We start from the raw sequence: 16,695 nt of genomic DNA, 5'->3' as shown, positions 1-16,695 counted from the left end.
ACTTAAAGAGTGAAGGAAATATGCAACTATCTCTGAAATTTGTGGAGACACCCCTGGAGGTGAGTAAGGGATGTTATCAGTCTGGTCCAGGGTTGGGGTGGGGGATGGGAATGGGACTGCCATCACTGTGGTGGAAGGTAGGGGGAAATACAGAAGTGGGTGAAGGCATACAGAAGAGACAAGGTTGTCTAAGTCTGCTGGAAATTGAAGAGTACTAGGAGACCGCTTCAAGTAATGAGTACCTTCCTTAGACCTGTTCTTAGTAGAATACACACACACACACACACACACACACACACACACACACGGGATACTCTCTTTTTTCATGATGGTGGCTATTGGAAATCCTGCCAGTATTATATTTTGTTTTGATTGAGATATTTTATGTGTTGCAATTTAATCATTCATTTCTTCTGTATGCATATGTATCAATGTTGTTTACTGCTTTGGAGCCTTTGGGCCAAAAAAGCGGAATATAAATAAAACATTCCATATCATATGAATAAATTCAGAAAACTTATTGTCCATGCTAATTTCCACGAGACCACAATTACTTACAAAACCGCAAACACTCCCTATGAGCTATGACGTACCTCGTACGATATCCAACAAGGTTCCCGTAGTAGTGAACATATTTAAACCATGATGCATATTAAATTTTACAAACCATTCCTCAATTGGATTAATATCTGTTTCAGTGGCATGTACAAAAAAGACAGAGACAGATTAGTCATATAAGTACACAAGTATTATGGGTGATATCCAACGTCCAGCAAACAGGCCTCTGCTTACACAACATGGTTTCTTTTTCTCCTCCCTCTTGCAATCCCCACGACCAAACCCTCTGGAGCAAATTTCAGGGGGCAAAGACTCGTTGCACAAGTGGAAACCCATTCCACTTGCAGATAGACACAAGTGGATATTGCTGTATGCTTACGTCAATATTACTCGGCTACGAGAGATCGCCAAAGTTGATGACGACTACATGCTCTTCTCAAATTTGCCTACAATGGTGAACTGCTCTTCAACTGAATTCTTAGTAATGTACATCCCTGCGTATTTTTTCTAGCCAATTAATTTTCCTATTTTTTTCTATTCAAGTTACAAAAATATCACAGTCAAAATAAATGCAATATACATTATCCCAAAACTGGCTTTCTCTCCACTGAAGTTGGTATACTACTTATGCACCATTTGAGATTGTGCCAAATGCTCACTACCAAGTTGTCAAACTTCTCCCCTGCTAACAGGATTTTGTGCAAAATTTTTCTTTTGAAATTAAATGTACTCACCACCTTACGTGAGTACAAAAACAGCAACAACAACACAAGGAAGCATCAAAAGCCTGCAAGGATAAATAAGTGGAAATTATAAATCTCTCACCTGTATTATATGTTAACTCTTCTCGGTTGATTTCAATACTCCACGAATCCACACCTTCTCCCTTTTGTTTAAAGAAAGGATGGCAACCCAAGAATTTTAGTCTTAAATACTTGAAGAGTCACATACATTTAGGTAAACTACTGTGCGGACTGATTTTCCAATTATGAATTTTCGTAGCTGATAGTCTCATAGCTTAAGAACTGTTTCTCACAGTGGTTTGGTATGTATTTTGTTGTTAATGTTCATGAAATGAAGTACTAACAAGAATTCTTTCAAAGTGTTAATTCTATTGTGCAACAGAAAGCTATCACTTGGCTTTGGAACACATTTTTAAAAGGAAAGCCTGACAAGCTTTTCAGATACCTTTCAATTGAAAAACTTTCTAAAGAAATGCCTAAAGTAACTGATATTATAGTTTGAAGTCTTGCTTTTTTCTGTTATATTTTACTCCCAAAAGACCCATTTATCCCAAATAGAACCCAATATGGCAGACATGTATGTACTCTCTCTCTCTCCATATATATATATATATATATATATATATATATATATATATATATTTGCTTTCACGTATATATATATACGTGATCCCAGTGAGACCCCAAGATGAAATTTTGCAAGTAGCCCTTAGAAATATTAAATAATCCATACAATGTTTGGGGATTTTTCAAAACCATATTAATTTTTTTTAATCACTTTTAATATTTTTTTTAGCTGACATTTAAAATTTAAAGTAAGCCCATTATGTGACATGTGCTATTAAAGCCCATGAAGTTCTGAAGAGATTGGTGTTTTTAGCTTTGATGTACCTCAATTCTGGGCTGAGCTCTTAAGCTTTTTGTGTAATCCAGGAAGGCTAAAATTGTCAATTTTTAAAAATTTCAAACCCTCATAACTAAAAAATGGGCTGAGATTTCAAAAAAAAAAAAGTTTTAAACTTAGTTTTATTCATTCAACAAGTGTGCAAAATATGAAGAAAATTGGATGACATGAGGTATAAAAGTTGGATAACTTGACATGGAAAGACCCTCCTACGGATCACAACAAATGGTATTCAGAAGCATACAGCCTCCAACTGTGGAAGCAGAGCATTGCATCCATGGTCCATGGAGGGCACAGCATCGCCTCCATCATTGCTAGTAGCCACCAGTAGACATCCTCCATTGAAGTAGCAGAGAGCAAGCAGAAACTTCCCCTTTCTGGCATGCTACAACATGATCCAGAGAGTAAGGTGCCCGGCTCCTACTAATACAGAAAATGCCACTGGCACCTTACACTGTTGGAAACAATGTAAAGCACATCAGGAAAAGCTCCATGACTATGATACTTGATTCCTGCTAACGCTTTTCACATGCATTTATTTGCAGAGTTCATGTGGGGTTTGCATTCTTTTAAGGAAAAGGTTAAGTTAAAATCAGCAATTGACAGCTGCCACTCTATTGCTTATTATAATTATTATTACATTTGTATACTGCCCTATATCCACAGATCTCAGGGCAGTTCCAAAATAAAATCACAATATAAAAACACAAAATACATAATAAAAACAAAAAACCCCACATTTTAAAAAATTGTATAATACCTCGCCATAGTTCAAAGGGGATACAGGGCTGGATCTACACTGACTTGTTTAACGTTATTAGAACGATATTAGATATATCGTTACAAAACGTCACAGGGCATACTTGTAAAATAAAGCTTCTTTCTTTTTCTTTTTTTACCTGTTTTAAAAATCAAAACAGCTGTCTCCCTACTGCCAGTTGCTGGTTGCTCTGCAGCACCCTCTGGTATCACATTTTAATAAAGCATTATGAACGTTAAAAGGAGGACGTGATGTGTCCATATGGTTATAAAAACCGTTCCTTAAGCCTTCCTTAATGTTAAAAACCATGAGTGCAGATCCACCCCAGGAACCTGCCTTAAACCAAGTCAGATTGCTTGTCCATCTAGCTCAGGCTAGCCCAACTTTTATACCAAGTGGGCCGCAAGAGTACTCTGACCATGTAATCTGTGGGCCACACACTGCCTTGATGCAGTTAGCGCTTACCCAGCTTCGGGAAGGAGGTAATAGGGTTCTAGGACCTTGCCAGAGCCTTTGCGCCTCCTTTCCCAAACCAAGCACCTCACTTAGCTGGCTTTGGGAAGGCAATGCAAGGGCTGAGGGGGCGTCAAATGTGGCTGAGGGCCAACAAAAAAGGTCTTGAGGACTGCATGCGGTCCATGGGCTACACATTGGGCCACTGTAAGTTTCCAGCCGAATGTTATGGCATTGTTTAATAAGTATCCGGTGACAGTGGCTGTCCTGAGTTCAGGCCGAGGTGACCACCTGCTACCTGATCCCTTTTAACTGGAAATAGCCAGGGAGTGAACCTGGGACCTTCTGCATGTACATGGTGTGCTATGAGCCCTTCTGCAATGCTTTACCAGAGTCATTTTGAAGTAGAAGACTTTGGAGTAGGTACTGTTGAAGATCTGGATGCTGGGAGCAAGACCAGCTGAAGTAAAAAGAACTAGATTCTTCCGTCTGTTCTCCTCGGTGTCGGGCTTATTGATATTATACAGATAACAGCGGACAATCTTTAACAAGGGGGAAAAAACCCAGGATTAACATACGAAGCACATATCCACAACATCTGGAATTATTAAAACTTTAAATGGCAACCTAACAAACTGGACTGTTGATTTCAAAAGCGGAAGCTGCAATAAATAAGGCTTTAAGGAGCCATAAAGGAAAGGAAGGTAGAAATCCTCATTTTGTGGAGGGACAACTTGCCCTCCCCCTCTCTCAGGTGATTTTGCCTGCTTTTGGCTGGCATGGGCAAGTGCCACTGAGAATTAGGCAGTTTAGGGTTAAAGTAGAGAAAATGATCATTATTGTCAGGGGTTCAGGAGCAGAGGCAAGGGCAAGGGAGGAAACAGAGAGCGAAGGGGAGGAGGCAGAAGAAAAGATGAGTGATGACGACGACCCGAGATCTCCGAGTCTTTCCAGTGAATTGGAGGATTCACAGAAAGGAGCACCAGTGGCCAAGGCAAGGGGGGAGTTTAGGGGGGCACCCCAGGAAGATAGAGCCAGAGGGGACTCAGAGGAGAGCAGTTGGAGATCGGGACCAGCGTCACCGCCAGAGAACAGGGAAGAGGAAGGGAGCCAGGGGGCAAGCGCTGGCAGCTCACAACAGGAGGGAGGGCACGAGTCAGGGGTGGCCACACCTCCATCTGGGAGCGAAGAGACGGTTAGACGGAAGGTGGAAGGTTGGGCGCGCGCGCCAAGTTCAAATGCACAGGAAGGCGGCGCAGTAGGCAGCCCGGAAAGGGAGCCAGGTCCTAAAGCCCGGCGCAAGGAGACAGGAGGGTCCGGGGGGTCAGCGTCAGAAGAATCCCGGAAGGAAGAGACCCAGGGGGGCAGAGGGACCCAGAGAAGAACAGTCAGGCGGAAAAGGTGGAGCAGGGCTAGGATATTAAGTTGGTGTACAAGGGGCGGAGATTCAGACGGAGCTTCGCCGATCTAGCTACTAGACGTAGAGTTGCACGCAGCAGCTTGAGAATGGAAACTGTAACTCAATAAAGACTTTTACTTAATGGCCGTTGGCTAGCGTGATCCTCTGTGAGCTAGGATCTTGAAGCAACTCTGACAATTATCTAACAAATTAATATACCTGAATATCACAGGGCAGTTTACAATATAAAAGCACAAAATATGTACCGTAATATAATAGCAAAAAATCTCACAATAGATCCCCCCCGACACATTTAAAAGGCCATAGATGGTTTAATGAGCCAAAACGCCTAAAATGTTTAAGTTTGTCCTTCTGTTGCACCCCAAGGCCCCTTCCTGCCATCCTTCCTCTTCCTTTCTCCAATATCCTGAGGCAGTGTTGGCAAGGCTTTCTTCACCAGGCCAGGCCTTCTTCTACCTGCCCTGCCCTACCCTCCAGCCCTGGGACTCCTCATAAGGGAGCAATGCCTGAAGGAAGACCTGTGAGGGGAGAGACTTCACCAGGCCAGGCCTTCTTCTACCTGCCCTGCCCTACCCTGGGACTCCTCATAAGGGAGCTGTGCCTGGAGGAAGAACTGTGAGGGGAGAGACTACTTCAGGCAAGGCCTAAAATGTTTATCTTCTGTTGCACCCCAAGGCCCCTTCCTGCGAAAATTACAGTATCCTGAGGCAGTTTTGGCCACTGTGTCTATTTCATAGGCATAGATCTATAAATGCGGAGCCGGCGCCTGTTCTAGGTGTCTTTCTTCGCAGTTACCTCAGGAACTGCTAACCCAGCATCTACAGGGGTCTTTCTTCGAGGGTCTGAGCACCATGGTGCCTACAGGCACCAGCTTGGTGGTCCCTGGCTTTTTATTTTAAGTTTTATCTCAAAAGAGAAAAAATGCCCCCTCAGAATCTGGTTGGTTTCGAAGGATTTGCACAGGGCAAAAACTGGCAGGGATGGTTTCCCTTCTTGCCTGTTGGTCCATCCTGTTTGCTTGCCAACCATGGGGGGGGGGGCTGTTCAGGAAGCGGGTGGGAGCAGCAGCAATGGCTGTACTGTGACTAATTTTTTTCCATGCCCCGCACAGCAGCCAGGATGTGTTATGCCACACTCCCCATGGCAGCCATTTTGTGACTGGCACTCACAGCACTTCCTTCAAATTCAAAATGTGTCCACTGCCCCCCCCCCCCCCAAGGTTGGCAACCCCTGATGTAGCTCCATGAAGTTCATGCTGTCCATATGGCAGGAGGGAAGAAAGGGAGAATCCTGATTCCAGACTCATTAGCCCTGCAGCATGTAAAAGAAATTACCTGGCAATATTCATAGCTGCAGCAAGTTCAGAAGCTAGAACACCCTTTTGTTGTTTATTTAAACAAACTGCAATACCATGTTTTGTTTTGATGCCAATAAATAAATAAAAGTTCTTTAAATCGCATATGGTGTTCTTAGATCCAAGGGGAGTCTGAATAACCAATAATATTTCACTCCATTTAGCTAAGCTTCTGAGTCTAACCGCTCCCGATTAAGTTAGTGATGAGAGCTAACAATCCATTTAAACCAACCACATTTTTCTGTGTACAAGACGAGCTTTTCTGACCCAAAAATGAGGTTCAAAATTTAGGCTTGTCTTATACACAGGTAGTGCTGAGAAGGGACGGGCGAAAGGTTTTTTGGCGCAAGCCCAAGATTGTAAGCAGCGATTGGCCCCCCCCCCCCAACAATCAAGCGGTCAATCGCCACTTAAAAACTCGGTCTTGCGCTTTATTGTGGCAGCTGAGCAATTTTCGGCATTGGCTGCTTGATTGTTTGGGGGGGGATCCCAAAAATCGCTCACCCGCCGGAACACAGCACACAACCGCTTGCATCACAGCTGCCTGATCGCCACCGTTAGCCCTCCTGATTGCCGCTGCGGAAGCTAATAGACAGCTGCTCTTGTCGCAGCAAGCGGGAGCATGATTGGTGGCCGCTGGCGGAAATCGGGGAGCTGATAGGTGGTTTCCGTTTGTGTCACTTGGTTGTGTGCTGCGTTTTGGCAGGTGAGTGATTTTTGGCATTCCCCCCAAATAATCCTCCCCAAAAGCTCAATCCCGCCTATCTTCTAAATTTTGAGGCCCCCAAAATAGACAGGGGCGTCTTATAGACGAAAAAAATATGGTATGTCATCTAGATATCAACTTTGTGTGGATATCTATCTGGACATTAGGAGAACTTAAATGAACTTCTATGATTTATGCACCAATGGTTATCGGTATCCATAATATGAACTGACGATGAGTTCTTTCTTACTGTTGTTGGTATTTGTTTATAAAATAGTACCATGCCCTTATTTTAATTATTTTCTCCTTCCCTTCCCTTTCCCTAAATTTGGAGGGGTGGGGAGGGAAATAGCTAATAGAATTGATTAGCTAATTCTGCTGAGCCAAACAATGGTATATCGGCAAGTTATTCCCCACTGCCATAATACAAATGCATTATTTGCTGAGATACTCCCCATTCTATTGCAACTGGAAATACATTGCTGGAAACTTACCAAACTTTTATCTGAAAGAAACAGTTTAATTGCCTTAGATGACATATTCCGCTTATCTCCTGTGTAGCAAGAAAAACTCGAATTGGCCACCACTGAGTGAGGAAAAAAAATATATTGAACACTAATATATTCAAAGATGATATTACAGAACTAGAATATCCTGAAACTCAAATAAAAAATGAAATTGGGGACTGAAATAGATCGCATTGGCTTTTGTGAGTTATAAATAAAAAAATACAGTAGTAATAATCACATCAACAACATTTGATATTATTAGCAGTCTCAGGAAGGACGTTTTACTGGGAGACATGGGAATTAGGGTGGGCCATAAGAAAATAAATAATACATTTATGATAATCTTTAAACCAAGACTAGACCGCATGGGTTTGGACAACCAAATTAACCTTTGTGCTTCAGTCAGTATCTTCCCAAGCTCTCTCACTGTGGCTCACTTGACTCCTAGACAACACACATTCAACATCATTAGCAAATATCTCTTGCTCTTTAATATGGTGGGTTTTTTTTAAAGAAGCTTCTTGAACCTGCTGCAGTAATATATATATATATATATATATATATATATATATATATATATATGCAGGTTTTGGTGTCCTCGGGTATCTTCCCGTGTAAAAGTTGGGGTGTCTAGGCGACGTTTCGACGAGGTCTCACTCGTCATCTTCAGGCTGGTGCTTTCGGCTTCTTGTTACTGGAACAGAGCTGCTCTGTTCCAGTAACAAGAAGCCGAAAGCACCAGCCTGAAGATGACGAGTGAGACCTCGTCGAAACGTCGCCTAGACACCCCAACTTTTACACGGGAAGATACCCGAGGACACCAAAACCTGCATTCCTGTACCCGTGAAAATCTACGAAAGCATATATATATATATATATATATATATATATATATATATATATAATATTGGATTCAGTTCCCCAAACTGTGTGCACACATTTCCGTTTTAAAGGTGGGCCCTATAGTGATACATCACTCGGACAAAATAAAGTTCTGATCTTTATGGAGTCCTTTGCAGATCACAGCACATGCAAATGCATGGCTGCAGGGTCCAGTACACTAGTAACTAACCAACCAACCCGTATGCAAGAATAGGAAGGTGAAATAAAGTGAAACACAACTTACCATTTACATTGTAGCTAAGTCCTGATGAAAGTTGTAGAACAGCTGCAAGCACAAGATAAAGCTGCAACAGCGCCATCTGCAATTGTAAAAATAATATAAATGTGCATTTAATTCAAAGCTATATATAAAGCTGGTCCCCCAGTAGTCACATGATATGCACAGTGACCAAGGAAGACAACAAGGATGCAGATAAGAGCAACATGCTTGGTCATCAAAGAGTCCCCTTAGGTGCTATGGAAACTGCAAGCTGAAACCTGCTTCCTGTTCCAAACACTGGGTTCACCTATGGCAGAAAGAAGATTTAGTTCCCACCCCAGATGCAGACTATAAGCAACTGGTATGTGCAGGATCAAATTATTTCTTATGAGCAGGAAACAATAATACTCAATCATAGATACCCCCATTACTCCTGTTTTTTCAACAGAGATATATGGTAGAACAATGGAAAGCTAAATGTGGGTATTCACATTAAGAAAAAAACTCATTTGAAAGCCTCAAGCATAATGATAAAACCAAAGTAATACCAAAGATCTATTTAATACTCCCAATATATGCAAAAGAGTCTCTTTGTCCTTCCTACAATGTTAATAATATTATAAAGCATTCTAACCACTACACCATATTGGCAACTTGTAATTATAATTATATCATTATTAATATAATATAATATAATATAATTAATGTAAATAATTATATCATTATTATCATTAAACAGAAAGTGTGAATACTTTCTTCAGCAGATTAATGAATTGCTACATTGCCTATTATTGGCATGGGGGTGCCATACTTGGCATTATCTTGTGCCCAAATTAAACATGTCTTTCTTTCTTTAAACCATTTCTATACCACTTCACATTTTAAAAGTAACCTCTAAGTAGTTTTTCTGTCTTAAATAGAGCATTACTAAAAATCCAGGTAAAACATTACAAATGAGAGTCAGATACATGCAAATACAGTAATACTCCCCAATGGAATGCAGCAAAAGAAAAATCCAGCAAAACAAAATCATTGGGCCAATTGTAACTGCATGCTGTCTTGTAGAAGGCAGTCTCCTGAAGATGATAATGTATGATTTGGGGTGACCCAAAGCTTATGGTAGGGTTCATATCACCAGCACAAACTTTGGAGAGGTCACCCATTTCCAGTTTTATATGATTTGATTACAAGGCTAGTAAATGACAAATTTAAAGATGCCCAATCCCTCTGTTTTTCTCCAAAAAAAATCCACAGAAAGCTCTCCATGCAAACAGAACAAAAAATATGGGGCTTTACAATCCCTGCTATTCCACCCCCCGCCCTTGTTTAAATAATGGCTGCTCTAACTCTAAAAGGGAAATAATTTTAACTGTCCTTCCTTCAGGGAAGGTTCTCACATGCCTTCTTTGCCAAGGCTGTGTCAGTTTTGCTGAGCCATCTTTGCCACTTCCAAGAGAGCCAGCCAACTGTTTGCTTTTATCTTGGGTTCCACAGGCTGACAGTTGGAAGAGTTCAAGTTCCGTCCCAGTGACTCCTAATAGCAACAGGACTCATAAACTGATCCAGCTTCAGAAATGCTTGTGGGGATAGATTTTCAGAATTTAAAATTATGTGGCAGGAACAGGCTACGTGGAAATCTTCCCATAGTCCTCACATAAAAATGAGGGTCAGTGGCTCCGATACAAAAACTACACAGGAGACCTGTCCTCCATGTTAATTTCCTCAGCTCATCTGTTGCTAGAACCACATAGGATGCAGCTATATGAAGTGGGAGTCTTTCAAATTAAAAATAAAAAAACCCCACAGTTACGAGACTAAAGTGAATGCCACAAGGATATCTTAAACCACCCAGTTAGAGCTCCATCTAGGGCAGAAGGGAAGCTGATAAAAGATGGAAGCAAATGGAAGAAAAAACTCAGGTCTCTGAATAACTTGTCTTAGCTGAACATCTTCTTAGTCATAAAAGTGAATCACTTCCATTAGCAATTCTCTTAAAAAAAATTAAAATACTTTAATCCGTTTTGTGGGCGTTTCAGCAAACAACAACATAACAATAGTATAAAGCAAGTTCACCAGACATGATTCTGCATTAACTATGACAACAGAGGTGTCTTCCAGTGAGAAAAGGCAGCAGGAGGAGGCACTTCTACGCCATTTTTTTCTGGTGGGACAGGAGCAGCATGCAGCAACAGCAACAATGTCTGGCTTTGTCTTACTTCGGCTCTCTCTTGAGCCTCTACCTACTGCCCATGAACAGCAACATCTGCAGTAGCAATAATAATAATAATAATAATAAATTTTATTTATATCCCGCCCTCCCCAGCCGAAGCCGGGCTCAGGGCGGCTAACAACACTAAAACAGTACAACATTATAAATACATTCTAAAAATTAATTAAAATACAAATTGATGGCAACCATAGACTAAAGCTTTGTAGAGATTGCCAAAGGAGGGAGTCAGGCTGCGCCCTGACCAAAGGCCTGGTGGAACAGCTCTGTCTTACAGGCCCTGCGAAAAGATGTCAAGTCCTGCAGGGCCCTTGTCTCTTGCGACAGGGCATTCCACCAGGTTGGAGCCGCAGTCGAAAAAGCTCTGGCTCTAGTTGAGGCCAGCCTAACCTCTCTGTGGCCTGGGACCTTCAAGATGTTTTTATTTGAAGACCGTAAGTTCCTCTGTGGGGCATACCAGGAGAGGCGGTCCCGTAGGTACGAGGGTCCTAGGCCGTATAGGGCTTTAAAGGTTAAAACCAGCACCTTAAACCTGATCCTGTACTCCACCGGGAGCCAGTGCAGCTGGTATAGCACCGGATGAATGTGATCTCGCAGCGAAGACCCCGTAAGGAGTCTCGCTGCGGCATTCTGCACCCGCTGGAGTTTCTGGGTCAGTCTCAAGGGCAGCCCCACGTAGAGCGAGTTACAATAATCCAGTCTGGAGGTGACCGTCGCGTGGATCACAGTGGCTAGGTCAGGGCGAGAGAGGTAAGGAGCCAACTGCTTAGCTTGGCGGAGATGAAAAAATGCCGCCTTTGTTATAGCTGCAATCTGTGCCTCCATGGAGAGGGAGGTATCGAAGATTACACCCAAACTCTTAACGGACGGTGCTGGCACTAATTGCACCCCCGCAAGAGAAGGGAGTTGCCCCCTCAATCTCATATCGTCCCGTCCCAGCCAGAGGACCTCTGTCTTCGAAGGATTTAACTTCAACCGGCTCCCACGTAACCATCCAGCCACAGCTTCCAAGCATCTGATCAGTGTGTCTGGGACCGAGTCAGGATGGCCATCCATCAACAGATAGAGTTGGGTGTCATCAGCATACTGATGGCAGCCCAGCCCAAAACTCCGGACAAGCTGGGCAAGGGGGCGCATAAAGATGTTAAAAAGCATCGGGGAGAGAATCGCACCCTGAGGCACTCCACACACCAAGGAGTGGCGGGATGACAATTCCCCCCCAAGCGCCACCCTCTGTCCCCGACCAGAGAGAAACGAGCGCAGCCATTGAAGGGCTGTGCCCTGGATCCCCACGTCGGCAAGGCGGTGGTCCAGGAGTTCGTGATCGACCATGTCGAAGGCTGCTGACAGGTCTAGAAGAATCAGCAGCCCCGACCCGCCTCGATCCAGCTGCCTACGGAGATCATCTGTTAAGGCGACCAGAGCTGTCTCGGTCCCATGACCAGCGCGGAAGCCGGACTGGAATGGATCCAGAGCCGATGTTTCATCCAGAAACCTACCAAGCTGTTCCGCAACCGCTCTCTCAATCACCTTACCCAGGAATGGAAGATTCGAAACCGGGCGGTAATTGGATAGATCTAAGGGATCTAATGATGTTTTCTTTAAAAGCGGGCGCACCACTGCCTCCTTCAGTTCCCCTGGGAATGTCCCGGTGCCAAGGGACAAATTGATGATATCCCCCAGGGGGGCCCGCACCTCATCTGGACACGCTCTAATCAGCCAGGACGGGCACGGGTCGAGAGGACAAGTGGTGGGCTTTCCAGCTCGGAGGAGTCTGTCCACATCGGCTGGGGATATCCGGTCAAAGTGGTCCAATACCGGACCCGAGGACAGTCGAGGGGCCTCCAGTTCCTTTATTGTATCGAAATTGGCGGGGAGGTCATGGCGGAGCAACAGGACCTTCTCCGCAAAAAAGCTCGCAAATGCCTCACAGCTGTGTGTCCAATTGTTATTTAAATTTGGCTGTCCTTCGAGGGACGTTAAAGACCGAATTATACTAAATAATTGCGCCGGACGAGAGCTAGCGGATGCAATGGAGGCCGAGAAGTAGGACTTCTTAGCGGCCTTCACTGCCATCTCATAGGTTTTCATAAAAACTCTATAGGATGTTCTTGAAGCTCCGTCACGGGCACCCCGCCATACTCGCTCTAGCCGTCTGAGGTCCCGCTTCATTTTCCGGAGCTCCTCGGTAAACCAGGGAGCCCGGTTTCTGCGGGGTCGCAGAGGGCGCTTAGGTGCGGTCTCATTGATGGCTGCCAGGAGCTGGGTATTCCAGCCCTCAACAAGCTCAGTCAATGAGTCGCCAGGGGGAGCAAGGTCCCGCAAGGCTTGGAGCCTGGGAAATGTAGTTCCCTAGGAGCCTGGGAAATGTAGTTCCCTAGGGCTCCTTTCCTAGGGACGCGGGTGGCGCTGTGGGTAAAAGCCTCAGCACCTAGGACTTGCCGATCGAAAGGTCGTGGTTCGAATCCCCGCGGCGGGGTGCGCTCCTGTTGCTCGGTCCCAGCGCCTGCCAACCTACCAGTTCGAAAGCACCCCCGGGTGCAAGTAGATAAATAGGGACCGCTTACTAGTGGGAAGGTAAACGGCGTTTCCGTGTGCGGCTCTGGCTCGCCAGAGCAGCTTCGTCACGCTGGCCATGTGACCCGGAAGTGTCTGCGGACAGCGCTGGCTCTCGGCCTCTAGAGTGAGATGGGCGCACAACCCTAGAGCCTGTCAAGACTGGCCCGTACGGGCAGGGGTACCTTTACCTTTACCTTTAGGGCTCCTTTCAGCTAGGACACGATGGTTGCAATGCAATGGTGACCTGCTACAGGCACCCAAACCTCGGCCTGCCAGTAGCCAGTGGCGTAGGAAGGTCAGGTGAATTCACCAGTGTGGAAAATTTATTGTCAACCCCGCCCCCCGCCCCTGAAATTATTAAAAGAAGGAAAATTAGATACTTACATCAGTGGTGTAGATAAGGTTTTCGCTGCCCGGCACGGTCACTGAGTTTGCCACCCCTCTTGCTGGTCCTCATACGGGAGTCCTGCCGATTTGCCACGGTCCTCCCCTCTTCTCCCCTCCAACTGTCCTTCCCTTCTCCCCCCACTCCTAAGGGGTGGGAAAGAACTCCGTTCCTGTCACCTCAGACGCCACCTCTTCTTTGCTTTACTTAATGCCTCATCATGTTCTTTGTTTCTCTTGCTTCAGCCACAGACAGAGCTCAAGCACCTATTCCTGCCCAGCAAAAGCACCCAAAGCAGGAGCAATAAGGAGGATGTAATCTCTCCTACCTGCATGCTGCTTCTGTGAACAGCCATAAGTACAGTGCTGAAGTACAGTTGATTTAGGTGGTGTCATAGGTGCCCCTCTGTGCCCGCAACAAGCCCCATTGGGCCTTTTCGCAGCCTGCCGCAGGCATGGGAAAGTCCAATGGGGCTCATCGCAGGCTTGGGAAGGACCGGCGAGGCCCGTCACAATGAGGTTTGGCCCCTATGGGTGGGCTTAGCCCCATCCCAGTTTTGCAGGGGGTGGAGTGGTCTGAGGTCCCCTCAGCCATAGGGAGTTGGTGCCTATGGATGGTGTGGTCAGATGAGGACTGCCTTCTTAAACCTTCCCTAATCTAGGTAAGTGCTTTACAAAATTCCATGTTTTAAGAAATCCCCAAATTGCAGCAAGTGGCACTGGAGGCCATCAGAAGGGATTTTCCTTTCTGTTCTAAGTCCCACTAGTCCCTTTCAGCCTGAAAGGTTCTACACTTAGGCAAGAATAACCAGCTGCACCAAGATGGGGGACACTTGGTTTACCAGCAGTATATGTTAACAGATCTAGGAGTCTTAGTAGACCACAATATGAGTCAACAATGTGATGCTGCAGCAAAAGAAGTCTAGTCTCTAGATCAAGTACCACTCTACTCTGCCTTGGTCAGACCACACATGGAATAGTGTGTCCAGTTCTGGGCGCCACAATTTAAGAAGGACATTGACAAGCTGGAAGGTGTGCAGAGGAGGGCAACCAAGATGATCAAGGGTCTGGAAAGCAAGCCTTATGAGGAGTGCTTGAAGGAGCTGGGTATGTTTAGCCTGGAAACGAGGAGACTGAGAGGAGATATGACAGCCATCTTCAAATATATGAAGGGCTGTCACATGGAAGATGGAACAAGCTTGTTTTCTCCCGCTCTAGAGGGTAGGACACAAAACAACGGCTTCAAGTTACATGAGAGGAGATTCAGGAAGAACTTTTCTGACAGCAAGAGCCCTTCAACAGTGCAACAGACTTCCTTGGGAGGTTTTGCACTCTCCTTCCTTGGAAGTTTGTAATCGGAGGTTGGATGGCCATCTGTCATGGATGCTTTAGTTGAGATTCCTGCATTGCGGTGGGTTGAACTTAATGACCCTTGGAGTCCCTTTCAACTTTACAATTCTAAGATTTTATGAAAGGTCCTTACAACATAATGCAATTTAGTCCCATATGATTAAGTAATTATAAATAAATGAGTCCCCCACCCTGAGAATAGTGCACTCAGATAAACTGGTTTGTGCAGATCTTTTTGATTAAGATACTTTGGTCATAATAACAGGCTACATCCAACTAAATCCTACTTAGGGCAGACCCTTTGAAATTAATGTTTGGATTTTTAATTCATTTCAATGAGTCTACTCTGAGTAGGAGTAGCATCCGAGGCAACGGGGTGTGTGTGTGTGTGTGTGTGTGTGTGTGAGAGAGAGAGAGAGAGAGAGAGAGAGAGATATGTAAATTTACATAGCAGGAGGAGGGCAAACGAGGGCTGAGAGCAAATGAAAAAAAAAAAAACAACAGCTGCATATTCCTGCATTGCAGATGTTTGGACTAGATGATCCTCAAAAGGGTCCTTTCCAACTCTACAATACTATAATTCTAGGGGAAAGGAGCCGAAAGGGCAAAATCGCTTCCCAGTGGCGTAGCGTGGGTTGTCAGCACCCGGGGCAAGGCAAGTAATTTGCACCCCCTAACCCGTGGATTTGCGCCCCCTAACCCTAACCCCCAGATGTTGCGCCCGGTGCGGCTGGCCCCCCCTGCACCCCCCACGCTACGCCACTGTCGCTTCCCAAAGGTGTCTTTCCACATGATAAAGGATTTAAAGTGAGGCAGGAAACAGTTAAGCGGGGGGACGTGGAAAGGTGGGAGGGGGCGCACAGAGCGAGAGAGAGAGAGAGAGAGAGGAGGAAAGAGTCGCCCTGTTAATTTATTCGCAACTTCAAAAACACAGCCCATTACACAGGAAAAGAAACCCAAACGTGCCGCCCTGGCCCTCAAATGAAAGGTGACAGCAGGCGACCGCAGCCTCTCCCGCCTCCGCGCCCTTTTTGGGAGCCCGTGTCAGCCCCAGAGGGACCCTGCCTTGCCCCGTGAGCCACACAGACACACACAAAGCACCCGAGGCGAGGGCGGGACATGGACAGGCAGGGAGAGCGCCCGGCCCCGGCCACAGAGGTGGGAAGGGGACGCGATGTAACTCAACCCCGCTCAGTTCCTTGAGGTAATTGTGTGCAAACACACAAACACACCGTGCCCAGACCTTGCCCAGCCCACCACCGCCCTGGACGCCTCCTTTGCCTCAAAGGAGACCGTGTCAAGAAGAGTTCAGCCGGCTTTTTGTCACCTCCCTCAGAGATAACACCTGGGGCGGCCTGCACCCCCTTCCTACGCCACTGCCAGTAGCCCATCCCCAACACCCTCTTAATGAAGGGAGAACCAGACGCCTCACTGTTTGTTGTAAAACTCACATTTACGTCACTAAAAAAAGTTGGAGAGCACAGGTGACACAGATTTCAATGCATTCATAATCCCAGCTAGCTGAACAGGTGTGTGGATGTGTGTGTGTGTGTGTGCTCCTCAGCATTGCTGTTCTCTACAACAGACACTTTGTGGCAGCAAAGCACAACATTTTCTGCACTTCAGGAAAAGAGAGGTCTGCTCCTGCCTATGCCCAGCTCTATCG

At 45.4% G+C, this 16,695-nt stretch overlaps 1 protein-coding gene across 7 annotated transcripts in view; it reads right to left on the bottom strand.

Annotated features, from left to right (window-relative positions):
* Positions 1-6,808, bottom strand: part of LOC144324869 (cation channel sperm-associated auxiliary subunit beta-like) — a 54,354-nt gene extending 47,546 nt beyond the window's left edge. For 3 of the 7 annotated variants that reach the window (XM_077924732.1, XM_077924731.1, XM_077924726.1), the window contains exons 1-4: positions 5,110-5,408; positions 3,808-3,960; positions 1,384-1,444; positions 594-689 (exon numbers count right to left, since the gene is read on the bottom strand). In XM_077924732.1, coding sequence (XP_077780858.1) covers positions 594-689; positions 1,384-1,444; positions 3,808-3,960; positions 5,110-5,130 — 331 coding nt within the window. In that variant the 5' untranslated portion in view covers positions 5,131-5,408. Of the gene's footprint in view, positions 1-593; positions 690-1,383; positions 1,445-3,807; positions 3,961-5,109; positions 5,409-5,633; positions 6,051-6,696 lie in introns of those variants that run through there. The other 4 variants (XM_077924738.1, XM_077924728.1, XM_077924734.1 and 1 more) reach the window with 4 other exon arrangements.
* Positions 6,809-16,695: the final 9,887 nt, after the last annotated feature.

This window comes from Podarcis muralis, chromosome 1 (assembly GCF_964188315.1).
Source record: "Podarcis muralis chromosome 1, rPodMur119.hap1.1, whole genome shotgun sequence".
In the NCBI taxonomy this organism is placed as follows: Eukaryota; Metazoa; Chordata; class Lepidosauria; order Squamata; family Lacertidae; genus Podarcis; species Podarcis muralis.
Note: the sequence above shows the minus strand (reverse complement) of the source record. Positions and strands in the feature narration are given on the sequence as shown.